This window comes from Empidonax traillii, unplaced genomic scaffold (assembly GCF_003031625.1).
Source record: "Empidonax traillii isolate 1590-97213 ecotype Southwest subspecies unplaced genomic scaffold, ASM303162v1 scaffold228:size850385, whole genome shotgun sequence".
NCBI lineage: Eukaryota > Metazoa > Chordata > Aves > Passeriformes > Tyrannidae > Empidonax > Empidonax traillii.
This window is the reverse complement of record NW_020955421.1, coordinates 564,661-581,236: the sequence shown is the minus strand read 5'-3', so window position 1 is coordinate 581,236 and position 16,576 is coordinate 564,661. Positions and strand designations below refer to the sequence as shown.

Here is a 16,576-nt window from a genome sequence, read left to right as displayed (position 1 = left end):
GCAAAGGTGAAAATTCCTGTTTTGAACACAGGCTAACACTGGAGCAGAAGGAACTCTGCCGTAGCAGGCTCAAGCTGTTAACTTACCTTGATCGCCTTGAAACCTACGAGGTGAGTTCCCTTGAGTTCTCAAGCTGCAGGTATACCTATAACTTTTTCATCACATCATCCTGTCTTTTTTGTAGCAGATTGCATATTAATGTTTATAGTCGTCTTTGAAATGCTGTAGTCTGCCACTGGAGAAAAGTAAGACATTTTCTGTTCAAGCAGCTGTGTTTCTCCTGCTTTACTGTTTCAAATGGCTGGCTTCTAGTCTTGAGAGGTGTAGTTGGGAAGAAGCCTGCTTTGAACATCCTGTGCCTGCAGGAAATTCAGTCATGCAACAACATGGGATGTGGAGTTCATGCAGGATTACTATGATTTGCCAGTCAGTTGAAATGGCAGATTTTATTCAGATTCTCTAACGAATCTCTTTCTTCCATGAGCTTACCAAAATGAAAGTTTCTGGAATGTCAGACAGTATTTTGCTAAGTTTTTATATTTTAACTTTGCAGTTGGCACTTCACACCCTCATGTTAGGGCTTTTACCACATCTCTTTGCAACTAATACTGTCTAAGCTCTAATTAAAATAAGGCAGAGTCGTCTTAGCTTATCAAGCAAAAATGCATCTGTTTTTTTCATACTGGAACAAAAACCAGCATGCTTTTCAGTCAGTGTCTCATACTTACTCATCCTAAGATAAAGAAATGTGTGGTCTTTTTGATGCTTTCGTAAATTGTGCATAAAAAGCAGTCTTGCTTGTCCTTTTTTTTTAAGGAAATCCTTGGAGGGCCTCTTGCAGCTGAGCAGCATTATGATGGAGAATTCTTCAAGAAGTTCAGAAATCAGAATATTGTACTCTCAGCAAGAACTTATGCTCGGGTATTAATATTATTAATATATTTTTATTATATTATGCTATTTATTGGCTGTTATAGTTCTATTAATTATTAATATTTTTTGTTTTGCTAGAATATAAAGTTGTTTTGGTATTGCTGTTTGCACTTAAGTATTCCCCCCCACCTTTGAACTTAGCTGAATTTCACTGGGAATTTAAGAGTTGGGGGGGACTTTAAATAAATGAATGCTGTGACCCTGAGCTTATTTTCTTTGTTGCTAAAGAAAATGTAAAAATTAAATCTTTGTTGTATGACCTAAGTTTACATTTCTTGCTCACTTTTAATCTGAATCAGTCTTAGGCTAGTTCTGCAACTTACTGTTTTGTTCTTTAGGAAAGCAATGTCAGAGCCCTGGAAATTTTGTTCACTTTCCATGGATCGGCTTTACTTCCACACAGACAGGCAATTCTCTCCAATTTCCCAGAGACTACTTCGCCACATGAATATGCTGTGTTGTTACCTGAAGCTCGGTAAGGATGCATCAATGGATATTAACTAAAAGAAAGAGGATTTTTAGGTTAAAATGTGAATTAGTTAAACATATATGGCACTCTGCTATTGGTTATTACCTGAAACCAAGGGAGCAGCTTTGTGTATATGTACTTGACCAGTCTTCATTTTCTGCTTCACTTGGTGCCTGCCATTTCTGGAATCTTTCCCGGTGTCTTCTGGTTATTAACAGGAAGGTAGGGATTTTAAAGGTTCTTCTCCATTACACGTGTAAAACAGGAACATGGACTTTTCAGATCTGAAACTGTGTAGATTTTCTCATGCTTAATACAGGACTTTATTTGGTTTGTAATAACAGCCAGTGTTAGGAAATTAATAAGAAAACGTTTAGCTCTCTGGAAGCAAATAAGGTTTTTCTGGATTTGTTTTGAGAAGTAATTTAACACTTAAGCAATCAGTAACTTCAGAATCATTAGTTTCTTGATACTGACTCTTACTTAACTTTTTAAGGTAGCTTTATGAAAAGGTTTCAATCTAGATTTTTTTACTGTTTCATTTCAAGATAAAATGTTAGTTTACTGTAAATTTTATATAAATTTTTGTAAGAGGCTTCCTTGAACATCATAATTATGTTCTGTATATTAATTAGAAGAACTTTTTGCTTCCTGAGTGTTTCTTTCAGACACTTCAATTGTGAAATTAGTTTTGAACCATACTGTTCTGTCCCAGTTTAAATGAGACAAGGGTCTTTCGCTGAGGATGGATTAGGAGAAAAAGACCCAAACTTCTTTTTTTAAGCAATTATAAATCCGAATTCAAGAGGCTCTGATTGAAATTATGGAAAGGGGAAAAAAAATAACAGCCCTTTATTAAAAGGTATGTGTGTTTAGAACACGAAAAAAAACCAAGTAAAACAACCAAGAAATACTCCTATACCCACCAATAATCCCCTTCCAGAACAAAACCGATAAACCGGCAAAAGGAAAATTTAAATAATTCAATTTTTAGCACCCTGTGGTGCAGTTCCAGCTACAGTCAGCAGGGGGCGCCGTCGGGTCACTGGAGATGCAAAATTTGTAATGTCCTGTACCATTCACCAGGTGGCGATGTTGGGTCACTGGAGGAGCAGAACTTGTAATGTCCAGTGCCCGTCACCAGGCGGCGCTGTGAGATCCTTGGCTGCCGCCAGGTGGGGCAGGGGGAGAAGGGGAAGGGAAAAAACCAGCAATAAAACAGAAAGTTCTCCCAATGGAAGAAAACTCACGAACTTCAGCTGATTAGGGTTCACTGTAAGCAGGGCCTGCAGCCAGCAACAGCTGAGCCAAGAGCAACAGCAAAACTCCCCTCTGACAGGACAAGACGAAGCCGGGCAGTGTCTGCAGCTCGCAGCAGGCTCCCCTGACGGCTGAGAGCTGAGCTGAAAACCAGCCTCCACCTCCTTCCAGCCACACACCCATAGTCCCCTCCCCCAACTCCTCCCCCTTCATTGCTAGGAGACTAATCTCTCGGCCATTAGTGACCAGGCCAATTCTTTTGTTCACTTGATGGCTCATCCACAGAGCACACACGCAGGGGGAAGGGAAAGAAAAATTCCTTGCTAAAATCAGAACTATGACATGTTCAATGCTCATAAAGACTTGGCAGATTTCATTATTCAATATTTTATAATAGGACTTTGAAACCTTACTTCAGAGGGAAAGTTTTAAAAGTAGCTAAAATATATATTTTTTTTTTGGTAGTCTTTCAGCATTATAGTTAAGTTTTTCACTTCAAGGTTTTAACAGTCCAATTTGATCAATTCTCTATGTAGAATAGGGTTTCTCATTTCATCAAGTTACTCCTCTGACTTTTTTTCCTAACTTACAATACTTAACAGTTTTGCCTTTTCTAAAGAGAAAGAATGGTCTTTATTTCATGATATCTGATATTCATGATACCTTTTTATGTGTTGGTAGTATTACGAACACATGTAGTTAAGGCATGAAAACACTTGTTTTATCCTTTTCTTAAAGGTAACAGTTAGGATCATGAAGAGAAATGACCACAGTGTTTATTAAATTGGTAAAATATATTCCACTTTTGGTAAGATTTATAATGTGAGACATAGGGAAGAATGGTCTTCTTAAATGTGTTTACGATATAAATAGGTTCCCCTTCTTTTTGAAAGGTTGTTTGTTCTTGTTTTTAAATTTTGTTGTTATATGGTTTGTTCACAAAACTGACTTATGTGCCAAGAGGCAAAATGACAGCTAAAATAATTTCACTAGTGATTTAGTAGTAAAGATGTGAAGTTATGGGTTAAGAACTTAGTTTTGTCTGCTGTTGAAAAATGGAAGTATATAATTTGAATCTTTATTCCTCTAGCAGACAGAACTTTGCAGTACTAGGGTCAAGTGTATGCGGGTTCACACGTTGTTTTTTTCCAGATTGCAGAACGGACAATCCTGTATGTCTGGAATGTTTATCTTTAGACAGCTACAAAATGAGGATAAGATCAACTCCTTTATACACAAATCCCATATACTTGTAAAAATATAAAAATATACTGTATATGTGATCTAACCATTTTCAAAAACTGTTTGTTACAAAACTGCTCACATAATATTGCTAAATACACTCCCATAACCGTTATTTTAATAATGTAATAAAATTAAATATGTACTGATGAAAATAGTTATTAATGAGAATAATATATTAATGGAATAGACTACTGTTGTACAAAGTAAAATTTTCTTACTACTTTAAAAAGGTGTTTTTTGAACGGGGTGGGTTTCTCCTTCCCTGCCAGTTCAGAGAGCTTCAGCTTCTGGCAGTTCTTGTTTCACATGAAGAGAAGTCCATGAGTCCATGTGAATCAAAGAGAATTGAAATTCTTGGTCATTTTAAGTGAGATTATTGACCTGTTAGTTCTAGCATTTGTTTTCTAAAGGGATTATTAGTATTAATAGAATTACTGACATTCTGTAGATATGCTGTTATTGTTACGAAATCTGGTTTAAATGAGTGTGCTATCTAGTTTTCTTCATATTAGAAGACAGTATGTAGACATAATTTGCCATAAAATAACTGATTGAACAAGGTTATGATACAACTTATTAATTCCACATCACATTAAAAAGTTGTAAGTACTGACTGCAGTTAATAAATTTCTAAACAACTGAAAAACATTACAAAAATATAAACCCCAATGTATAATTAGTAGAAAAAATTTTGGCAGCATTACTACTTACTCTCTCTTTAGCTTCTGTAGCTTGTAATTACAGAGATCTTAGGATAAGGGACCTTTTTTTTGTATCGGGATAGGTCGATTGGGTGGAAGGGGATTTTTTTTGTCTGATGGTTAGTGATTTTGTAGTGCTAGGATGGTGTGCTGGGGGGTTAAAGTATCCTAAAGTTGAGGAAAGATTTAGGAGGATGTTTCATTTAGGGTTCATTAGGGTAGGTGTTATTTTTGACAATTCTAATGCTAAGATAGTGCCCAATGCAGAGTCCTTGGCTGTCTGAGTTCTGCTTAGATGATAAAGCTGAGGGCAGTGCTGATCATGCCAACTCATACACCAAAAATTTGATGAAGGGCTCCAGTTTCTTTATGATTGGTGGAGAATAATCATCAGTTAATGAAAGTCACAGGTAAGATGGCTGAGTGTTGAAGGGTTGGGCTGTAGTCCTTTGTACAAAGGTTTGATCCCTTTTCTTACTGACTCTGTAGTGAAGCTCATGTTAAGTTGCAACAGGAATCTGAAACACTAAGACACATTGGTGGCTCTAAATGCCTATTTGGCTTCAAATTGGTATTGTGATAGACAGACATTACTAAGTAATATGTTTTTGCAGAATTGGGATTGTGATGTTTTCCAATTTATTTTCATATAATTTCTCAACTGTGTTTATAATAATGGCTCCTGAGTCTCTGATGTCTCTTAAGTCATTGGGATTCACAGTTCTTCTCAAAGATCCATCAGATGCACAGACTACATCTGTTAAGACAACTAGAATGAAGGTGGTAAAGTTTAGGTAGTCAAAGAAGATGGTAGCTCTTTTTAATCTCTATTTTAATAGCTATAGCCAGCGTTCTTAATGTATAGTTAAGGTTGTTGTCCTCAGGTTTTTAAATGGGATCTAGGAAAATACTGTTTTACCAGCACTATAAATGCATAAAGAGAGTATTTTTCCTTTTCTTTTAATTTTCTTATCCTTTTTACTACATTTAAGTGCTGTGTTGTAACATTACTGCTCACATTTTGAACTTACAGAAGTCTGGAACTTAAAATGTATGGTTCCCTCAACAGCCGTAAGTCTGCTATATTGCACATTATGCCACAGTAAAAGTCTTCCCCCTAAGATAGTAACTTTTTATATGTTTCTGTGTTTTACTTCTTAACTTTTTCAAATACTGGTTTTCAGTTGTGACATTAAGTGACTTCTACTGGAGAGTTCTGGATGAACTCCATTTGCCTGAATAACTGGAGTGGGAATGGAAATACCTCCTAAAAACTTAGCGAAGCTTTTAAAACCTGGAAATTTCCATGTAGTTGACTTTCATCTATGAATGAATAAATACTACTAAGAGTTCATAAGCAGTTAGCTTTGCCTTTCCATAATGATATCTTCTCCTGAACCAGGTTTTTAGTTACTGCCTGTGGCACTGCAGTTTCAGTAAAGCTTTTACAATTTCATCTTCTCTCTTCCTCATATGTGCATGTAAATAGGCTTGATGACTGAATGTCTGCAGAACTAATATATAGTCCCCATTTTTTGTATGAGGTTTTTTTTTTCTTCTAAGGCAGAGCTACTTTTGTTTTTAATGTAGTTCAGAAGTGTTCATGTTAAACGAATTAATCCATGTTTAGTTCTTTTTCTTTGTTTCAATTAATTTTTATAGTGCTACAGTGAAAATAATGAAGGGTTAAGTTTTATATGCACATCATTTTTCTTTGCACTAAGGAAAAGAAAAAAACAGTTCAGAGGTAGAGGGATTAATGTAGCTAGTATTATTTTCAGGATGTATTTGTTAAAATAAACAAAACCCTTAGATCTTACCTGCTACTGTGAAGTAGAAAAAATAATTTTTGAGGGAAAGATTAAGTTGGAAAAAATAATTGTTGAGGGAAAGATTGTGTTATGATGACACTCGTGTTCCTGTCTGGATTGACTTACGGGAGGAGCAGGAAAGGTTCTCGTCCATTTAAAAATTCAAGCAGGGGTTTGGAGGAAGAGAGATTCTTCTGCAAACTGGTTGTGTTGGGATCTGGGAAAACAGCAGGAACAGCTCGCTGCAGCTAGGAGGCTGCTCTGGACAGTGAGCTGGTGAAAGTACATAGATGTTAGTCTTGAGGAGTTTTTGAAGAGGAGAATGAGAACTTGAAGCCATGAGGGAGCTGTGGAGAACACACTCATGGAGGAAGGGGGGAAGTTTCACAGAAGCTGCTTTGCTGGAGCTGAGCTGTCATTTAGCTGAGAGCTGAACGTGTTCAGCATGGAGAAGGTTTGAGGAAGGCCAGTAGCAACCTTCACATACCTTCCTGTAGCATGAGCTGAATTATGCCTGTGCTTTATATCCACAGAACATTAACAGGAATTTCTGTGTATTTCTAGCTTCTTAATGCCTGACTTGTCCTGACTTCATCTACCATATGTGTCTTTTGCCTGCATAGTCCTGAACTGCAGTTTGTCTTGCCTTGCCCAGTCTTCTCATGAAAGTGTACTGCTGCCATTGTCTCATTTGTTTGTTCCCTTTTTACAGGGTTTAGAATAAAATTTCTCCCAGGAACATTTAATATGTTTTATAAAGGTACAGTTCTGAAGTAGTATTTTCATGATCTGGTGACAGACAGCTTTGATCTTACTTGGAGTTCGGCTGTGTCTTTAAAATAGCCCATTTTGATTTTGTGAAAGCTGCTGCCTCAGAACTTTAATTGTACACAAGTTCAAAACCCATAGTGAGCATCTGAACTGTGGTTGTATATGTTAGTTGACTTTTCTAATGTTTAGATTATTCGTTCTATGTTGTTTAGGAGAAAAAAAAAGTTTCCCTCTCCCTAAATTCTATTAAAGGTTAACCGCATCATTAAAACATAGCTTGATTTATTTATGTGAAATCAGTTATAACTTTCTCCTACAGTGGCAGAGTTGCTTCAAAAGACCTGTCATCGCAGTGTGCACAGCAGGAATTCTGAAGGGTAGTTAACTGTGGCAGCCAAAAGCAGCTGGGATACCTTTTCCACTGGTTTATGCAGATCAGTTTTCCCAAAATGTGTGATGTTTTTGGCACTCTGTTTTAAGCAGCAGCTGTACTTCAGTCTTGATGAATTTGCCACGTCCTATTGATATGCCTGGAAAATGAAGCACTTTTCTCTCTGCCCACCACTTTTGTATACTTCACATAGTATACTGAAGCATTGTAGTCAGTTCTGTAATTGTATTTGCTAATTTGCTATTCAGGTGATAAAAAAGAATTTTTTCGTGCAGCATGAACAGTGCAATACATATTGCAGCTGGGATGCATTTCTTATATTTCATCCTCAGTTATGAAATAATTGTGACATAACAAAACTGTTTTAGAGCTGTAAGAATTGCAGAGCAACAGAAAGTGGAATTGATTTCCTTATTGCTGTCTGAGAAGATACAGACTTTGGACAAAGGAGTTTCTAAATGAAATTAAAAATGTAATATTTTATTTATTTTTTTATTTAACAACTTTCAAGTGCAGAACTAGTTGTTTTTAACACAGTTTTCCAGACAATGTGACATGATTTAAAAAAAAAATTCATCTACTTCCAAAATGAGGTCCTGCTCTTAAAAATATTAGTGTCTTTCACCAAAAAGATACTGCTTCATAAATGCATTGGGGCACATTGCCTGTACATTCAATGTGCACCAGTTTACAAGGGAAAAGATCTAAAAAGAAAAAAAATTAATTTTCAACTAGATCAGTCTTAGAGACAGGCCAGTTGTAAGAACTGCTTGAAGAAAAAAAAACCCACACAGTTGCTATTGGTAAGGGAGAGAATTGGAATCTGACCTTAAAACTGAATTAGACCTTCTTCTTTTCAAAGCCTGTCCTTGGAGAGAAAAATAATCTGCAGGTTTCAATAAAGCAGTCGGTAAGATACAGAAACTATAATAGCGTGGACCTCTTTTGTCAGAGACAAGAATGGGAAGAATTGCTATGCCAATGTAAACAATAGAGAGAAAAGAGCAATACAGGAAAAGTCAGCTCTTTTTGAAGAAATAGAGTTGAATACCTCCATAATCAGTCAATTTACTGGGCTCCAATCATATTTATTCTACTGTTGAAAAGAAAAGAGGGAAGGGTAAAGAGTGGGAGAGAAGCAGTGGCTCAGGAAAAAAAATTTAAAAAAAAAGCCCCGAAGCCATCCTTGTGTTTGTGTACAGTTAGGGTATGGCACAGCTGATAGTTTCCTTCAGTTGGAACAGAAAGCCACCTGTTTCAGTGACTACAGTGATCTGACCCTGTGTCTGGAATTCTGAGCGAGTGCCCACTGCATAGTAATGCAGACTTTAACCTGAACATATCTCTGACCTCTGGGGGATTTCAGTGACTGAAACAAACCTGCAGGGTTGTGTAGCGTAAGGACAGAAAGAATTTTGGATGCAGTAGCTCAGAGTGTACGTTGCATGTATGACAAGCTACCTGTGCATACTGAATTCGCCATTTCTGCCCAGTTAGGCCAATGTTGTGTGCACAGGGCATGTGTGGAGGTTCTAATGTGCCCCTGTTGAGCTGGATTTGCTGTACAGTTGTTGTAAACAAAAACATGGTAGAAAAATGGGAGGTGTGCCTATTTTCAGATGTGTTTGTCTGTATCTCTTTATTCTCTGTCTTACCTGCTTGTATGTTTTTGAGTTTGTAGACAGCAATGGTGTTTTGATGCCTGAAATCTTTCTTAACAGACTTACTTCCATTTTGACAGCTACTTTTCCAGAGTTTTGTTGCTCCTTGTTTCTGCATGAGTCACTGAAGTTACTGATAATGGAAATTTGAAGAAAAAGAGTAGTCTGTGCTAAAACAGAAATATCAGTTAAGAACAAACCTTGTGATAAATGTTGAGATAAATACAGTGTTCTAATCTTTGCTTTTATAAAGGACTCGGGTGCAGGGATCTCTCATCTTTTGCTTGTGTTGAGACTGGTTTATTCCAGTCCTTGTATTTGATTTCAAATATAAATAGTTTTTCTTCACTTTTCAGAATGAGGAGAGAAAGTAAGGACAATTGGATGCAGTTGTGGGGGGGAGGAGAGGGTTACGTATTTGTTTAGGGTTGCTGAGAAGGTGAATGAAATTAGGAGTCAGCTGTGAGTGCTCTGCTGGGGTTTTTTCGTATATCTGATCTTAGCTCAGTAAGAAAGTTACCTGTTAAGACTGTCTTTCCATAATTACTGATTTTTACTAGGATGAGAAATTTTGTAGGGGTTTTTTTTGGTGTGTTGTTTTCTTTAAATGTTTAGAGGCGGTGGTTTCTGAGTGCACCTTGACTCTTGGTGAGAGTTTAAAAAACATAAAATTCTTCTCTGAACTTATTCCAATGGTGAACCGGAATACTTTCAAAATGGCAAATAGAGCCAGAGCAGAAAATACTTTTAAAAGTATTTTCCATGGCTTATCTATACACCTGACTTAAAATATTTTAACTCTAACTTTTTCTGCTGGGAGAAGGGAAAAAAGATAGAGCAGACACTTTCCAGTCAAGATTGCACTGCATAACGAGTCTTTGCCATGAAATGAAAAATCTTTTCCTCTTTAGTATTTTGCAGTGAGGTCTGTTAATAAGCTTTTATGAAAAACGTTTGAAGTATGCTTTTAGCACTTTTGGGTTTGATGTGCCTGGACAACTGTAGGTTTCATTCCTACAAAACCTTGTGCTGAAACATGAGATTGGTCTTGGTAGATTTGGCCAGAAGGCAAATGGCCAACAACGGTTGTCAGGGAAAAAAAATTGATGCAGGTAAGCACATTGCAACATTTACCTGAAGTTTCTCAAGTGAGAAATAACACTACAACTATAATATATGGCTGAAATATCCTGAGTTATATATTTTCTAGACATAGGAAACTTCCATGACACTTTATTCCAGGAATTCCTTCTGTTTTTGAGCCCAAGGACATGGTGGTTTATGCCGTGCAGCAAGTAGTTAACAACTGAACTGCATATTGTGTAAAATGGTATTGTAAATGAGGCCAAGTCTCATCAGCTTACACTGTTGTAGGAAGTAAGAACAGTGAAATGCTATTTCCTATTTAAGTGAACTGATAAAATGGGCAATGATACCACCCTTGGTAACTTGATAACAGCCTTGGCATTTTGGTTCTTTCTTCTAGGATCTTTCAGTCTGCTCTGGCTTTTATGGAAGGATTGTCATATACTTCTTGCTGTTGGTCATTCACATTGCTTGTCTTTTCAACTTTTTTTTTGATTGTGCTATGTTGAGTAAAATAGAGGGAGGCAGAATTGCACATTGCTTCATCGCTTGGTGGATTTTGGAAGTGCAGGGAAAGGGGGAAGCAAAATAACTTTCACAGAGAGCAAAGCCTGGGACCTTAAATTGAGTGAGATCTTTCTCAAAAATTAGTTTTTGAAGCAGTAAACTTTCAACTTCAATTGACATTGTAAGACTGGGACATTAGAGAAGTTATTTTTAATGGAGTCTGTACATAATTCATGACTTCTCTTATTTGGAAAGGATTCTAAAGTGTAAAGTGTATTTTAAAAAAAATATTTGAAGCATTTGGATGTTAAGGGCAAACCCTGGTGTTTTTTGTGTTTATAGGGATAGGAAAGAAAGTACCTACTTTTAGATGGGGAGAGGGAAATGAAGATCATTTTCTGGAAAGAGTTGGGGATACAGGCTGGATAGGTGATTGATATTTACTTGTCATGTGTCTCCGGTATTGCTCCACTGTGAGTTAGTTCAGTGTGTCAGAGACACTTGCAAAAGCCAGATTTTGGAGAAGAGGAGTAGGGGCACATTTTGTGTTGTCTTTAATATAATAATGGAATCATTTATTTTGGAAAAGACCCGTAAGATCAAGTCCAAATTTAAACTTACACAGCCAAGTTCACCTCTGAACCAGGTCCCTAAATTCCACATCTGCATGTCTTTTAATACCCCCCAGGGATGGAGACTCAGCCAATATGTTGTCTTAATAAGAAGTGAGTGAGAGGGACTGATAGAGAAGGGCTCAATTTGTTTTACAGGTTCCCCAGTACTGTTCAAGCTGTTCTTAGTGGAGCTGTTGTTTAAAAAAAAATATTTTATTGTTTTACTATTAAAAAATTAATCTCAGATGCATTATGGGCCTGCAGGACTTGACTATATAAAATAATTTTAACAAAGTGCATTACAAATCTTGGAGACAGAATAATAGTTAAGACATTAGTATGGGAGCTAATGTTGGGATAAAAAGGTATCTGTAATGTGAAATTAGAGTTGTTACCTGAAAATCTTCTCTTTTTGTGTTATTCTTCATCGTAATCTGCTACAATTTTGCAGAGATTTGAAACAGCTTCTGAAATGAAACCCTTGTGTGTCCTTTACTGTATAAGAGCTCCTTGCTCTTTTTTCCCCCCATTTAGAAAGTGTGTTAATATTTAAAAAAAATCCAATCCCTCCCAGAAGAACGGCAAACCAAAAAAGAAACCCAACCAATCAAAAATATCAAACAAACCCCCTGTCACATGAAAAGGGGATGTTTCCTCAAACCCTTTGAGTTTGATTAGTCTGTCTAAGACCCTGGTACCCAACCAGTCTGTCAGTGTCCCATTATGGGAACTTTTCACTGAGTACTTCTCAAGATCGGGGCGGAGAGGGGGGCAGTTCTACTGACATGCTCAGGGTCACAGGCCAGAGGGAGAGACCCCTCCTGGAGCTCCACACCTTTATTCACGTATGTTACCCACTGCCAGCAGCTGCTATCACCCTTGAAGGACTCACACTAACAGTTCATGGAATAACACTCTTTATTAATAAAATTGAGGTAGGTTAAGGTTTTGAGGATTGCTGGTGACAGTATCTTACTGCAAAAACCTGTTCAAGCTACCTGGACAAGCTACCCTCCCTAACCAAAGTTAGCTAGAGGTTCTCATTCAGTGCATGTAGAGTATGGTCTTACCCAATAGGTAAGAACCTATGGGGCAGAAGATAGGTTCAGTTCTAACTTCTTCCTCTTCTTAACTTACTTTTATACTATTTATTTACATTTAAGTGGATCTTGAGTATGACTCCAGTCATACATTTTACTTGGTGAGGAGGGGTGGAGGTATCTTAGGGTCGGGTAACAGTGTAGAATCTGAGATAACCTTAGGATGGGGATATGCATCAGTCCAAGGAAACTGATTGATTTTGCTAGGGTTGATTCAACAGCAAGACATCTTCCTTTATCTCACTTGGCTTTCAGCTGTGATGTGGCTTATCAGCGAAAAAGCACCACTGAGTTACCTCCTCTGCAAGGATTTAAACAGAATCTGACCGCAGTTTCCACTTCACCCTCTGTTGAGTCCCCTTAGCATGTACTGTGTGTGGGAAATTGGGCATGCTGACCACATTCTATCCAGGGAGCAGCAACTGCATTTCCCTCTATAATTTCTGTAGTGTTAAAACTATGTCTGTAATTTCCTACTTTTCTTGAGTTTTATCCCCAGTCTTTCCCCAGCCCTGGCCCTGCCCCCCCCCCCCATCCCACCACCAAAACAACCAACGAAACAATCCCCCCCTTGAAATGTCTTCTTAAGCCTATTGGGAAGTGAATGGGAAAAATTTACTAAGTAATTGTCATGGGCAAATTTTGTCCTGCTTTCTTTTCTGTGAAATAGAACACAGAAAAGGAGAGAGAGCATTATTGATTGAGAGTCATAAAGTCCTGCTTGTACTGTCTTGATTTTGTATTTTGGAAGACAGCATTAATCACACCTTGGCTTTTTCGGTATTTGACATTTCAGCTGATAAAGAGAACTTTTTCACTACACACTGAACTTTCCATAATAACATCCTCATGTATGACATTTGAAATAAGGCCATATTAATTCAGTTTATGAACTCAGTTTTAAATATTGATATTTAAAATTATTGGGAAATAATGTTATCTAAGATTTAGACAACTGACAGCCTCCCTAATCCCCCAAATTCATGGACCATATATGTTAATTTAGAGTTTTAGTTATTAATTACTTTTCAGTGATGTTATTACATGATGCCTAATTATAAAGAGAACTGTAGAGTGTTTTATCCAGATGAACTAGAGTTGAATACAGGTGTTGCTACAGGAAAGAGCAGTTTTCCATTTTCTCCTCTCCCTTTGTTTGACTTTTTTAACGTGCAAATCTGCCTCTGCCAGTTTATTGCTGGATTTGTACAGCATGTATCATTCGAGGGGGGGGTGTGGAATTACTGTGATAAAACACAGGGTGTTACTTGTCAATGCATAGAGGAGGGAAAGAAAGAGCAGCCAACCTTCTGGGTGAGATGTCTGTGTATACTGGGCAGGGCAGATAGTGTGGGCAAGCCTTGCTTTGCTCAGTGAGTGTAATGGCTGTTGCTAAATGAGATGGAGTTGCTGGTTTTTAGTTTGATTTTTGACTCTTCCTATATTTTGAAATTGATTTGTTGGTTGGAATAGTATTTCTTTTGAAGCTACTGAGTTACAGTGCTGCTCTTCAGGGGATGAGAATATTTTGTCAGTTTTTAATTTATAGATAGACATTATCCACATAGTATTGCTGTTGCTGTTTATTATTAAGGTCAGAAGAAAATGTGTTAAACTTAAAACAGCTTATTGCTCCAGAATGCTGCAGCTCTAATGTCTCTACTTTGTATATGGTTTGTTTCTTATTTCTACAAGGAACCTATAAGGTTCTTTTCTTTCCCCTTAGTTTATGTTCTTCATAGCTTGATGTGGTTTTTTTGTGTTTTATACTGTTCTAAGCAGTTAGACTACAGTGGCAAACCATAACTAATCATTCTAGTAATACCCCATGCTGTTCTTAATCTGTATCCTAAGCAGATTTTTTTTTTTTTCTTCATCAACCTCAATATTTAGGGGAAGTTTTGCTGTGGAAGGTTGTAGTCAGAAAACCACATTAAACTTAATTGAGAAGATCAGTACAGCAGGGTATATCTTGTTTTGCTTCAGTATGAGGATTTGTGCTACAGTTTGAACAACTGTGTTGTTTTTTTTCCCAAGATGTGAAGTTTGTAGGTTTTTATTAATTGCAGTCTTCTGTCACAGCACATGAAGTTAGAATACTTACTGTGAAGTGGTAAAATTCTGAAAGCTTGTAGTGTTTTTTCCCTATTTTTTAAGGTATAGTCAGTAAAGAAATTAATTTATTATTGTTTTTAATTGGATCTTTAATGGTATAGGTAGAATTTGTACAGATAATATAGAAGCAAATCACACTTGCAAAACTGCATTAAGAAGTAATAAATCTTAAAGAATTGATACTGTGAATGAATGACACGCTTACGAATTCACTGAAATACTTGTGTATGCTGTGTATTCTGTTAATTGGATGCCATAAAAAAATAAAAATAAATAAAATTATGTAAAGCTTCCCTTTCCTGTTATACCAGTTACAGGAAAGGGATACTGAAAATTCTTCCTTGGAATGAGCAAAAGCATCGTGAAGAAGACTGGTGTGAAAAAGCAGAATGCAGGTAAGTGTATATAATAAATCAAAAATATTTCTCCATATTTATGTACATTTCAGAGAAATAATTTATTTACTAATTCTTAAAGTTACTTACTAATTCTCAAAGTATGGGAAATACCCAGTAAGACTGGCTTCTTAATTTTGTACTCACTGACTTGAGTTCTCAGCCTGCTTAGTGAGACTGACTGAGCACTGTTTCATGTTCCAGCATTACCTGCAGTGTGCCTCTGTGATGAGTAACTTTGGCAAGTGCATGTGAGCAGTGGGAGGTTACTGTTGGAGATCCTGATTTCTTTATCTATTTTTTTCTTCCACCCCATTACTTGTCAGCATAACATTATCGTAGCAGCATTAATGGATCACAGAACTGCCTTTCACTGTGTGAGAAACAGATGGAAAGCAGAGGTTGGGCATACTTGTGTCTTCAGTAGAGAGGATTCTTTCCTTCATGATCTATCTCCTGTTTGCAGTGTCTTACTAGTTGCTTTTCTGACAAAAACTAACACTCAGTGTGATTGGCATTTGAGTCTCATGAAATTATTGTGTAGCGGTAGGTTGATGGTATAATTTTCTTTCAGAAGTTTTAGAAAAAAAACTGATGTGGAAAAAATGCAAGCAAATATATACTTAAACATATACTTCTTTTTTTTCTTTTTAAAGGATGATTATTGAACCAACTTTGCAAGATGAAGGCGAGTTTCTGTATGAAATGCAACCTGAATTACTGAAGTACAGGACTACTGACCTTTCAGTAGATCTCGTTACTGACTGGTATTTGAGCAGAGCACAGGAAATTGAAAAATATGCAATGCAGGTGAGCATAGCAGTGAGGAAATGATGGTGGCTGATCAGCCTTCTTCAGCAGAATCCTTAACATTCCTAATGCATATTAATGGGACACTTTTCCCTAAGTAATGTACACTGTGTCTCCATGCTCATTATGGCTTTTGAAGTATTTGTTTTTTCTTTTGCAGTGTACTTATGCCTGCTCCAAAGTTTATTCAACCAAATAATTAATCCATAGGAATGAATAGGAAGCCAGTAGATTCCCTTTTGCTTTGTTTACCACAGCAGACAGTAGCTATTTCACGGTAATACGTGAAAAATGTTTACAACTAAGGAGGGGGGAAGTTGAGCACAGAATGTTGGGAAACATATTTTATTACCTGCCACATGATACTGTATCGTGTATAATGATATTTGGCAGTCACATGTCACTGTCATATGTCGATATGTGGTATTGCAATGATTGATTCCTGGCAGTTCTACTGTATGTCTGTGGGACTACCATGCAGCTTATTTTTGCTTGGTTTTCTTTGTATGTTACAAGTGTGTAAAGCTCTGTGTGGTAAAGATAAGCATTGCAAGTAAGAACAGAGCTCATCACTGATGTGCTCCTGTATTTTAGTGCTTCTTAAACCAATTTAGCTGCATGAAAAGGAGGTTGACTGGAAGTATCACTATGAGTTAGTTTTGATGGGTGAGTTCTTTTATTCTTCATGTTTTCAGTCCTCCAAGGCT

The 16,576-nt window shown here is 37.0% G+C and overlaps 1 protein-coding gene across 1 annotated transcript in view; it reads left to right on the top strand.

The window, feature by feature from the left end:
• The window catches only part of NBAS (neuroblastoma amplified sequence), a 164,410-nt gene that overhangs the window by 27,424 nt on the left and 120,410 nt on the right, over nt 1-16,576 (top strand). Inside the window, exons 19-23 of the mRNA XM_027887996.1 lie at nt 32-110; nt 817-921; nt 1,272-1,408; nt 14,976-15,059; nt 15,716-15,869. Of these exons, the coding sequence (XP_027743797.1) occupies nt 32-110; nt 817-921; nt 1,272-1,408; nt 14,976-15,059; nt 15,716-15,869 (559 nt within the window). The remainder of the gene's footprint in view (nt 1-31; nt 111-816; nt 922-1,271; nt 1,409-14,975; nt 15,060-15,715; nt 15,870-16,576) is intronic.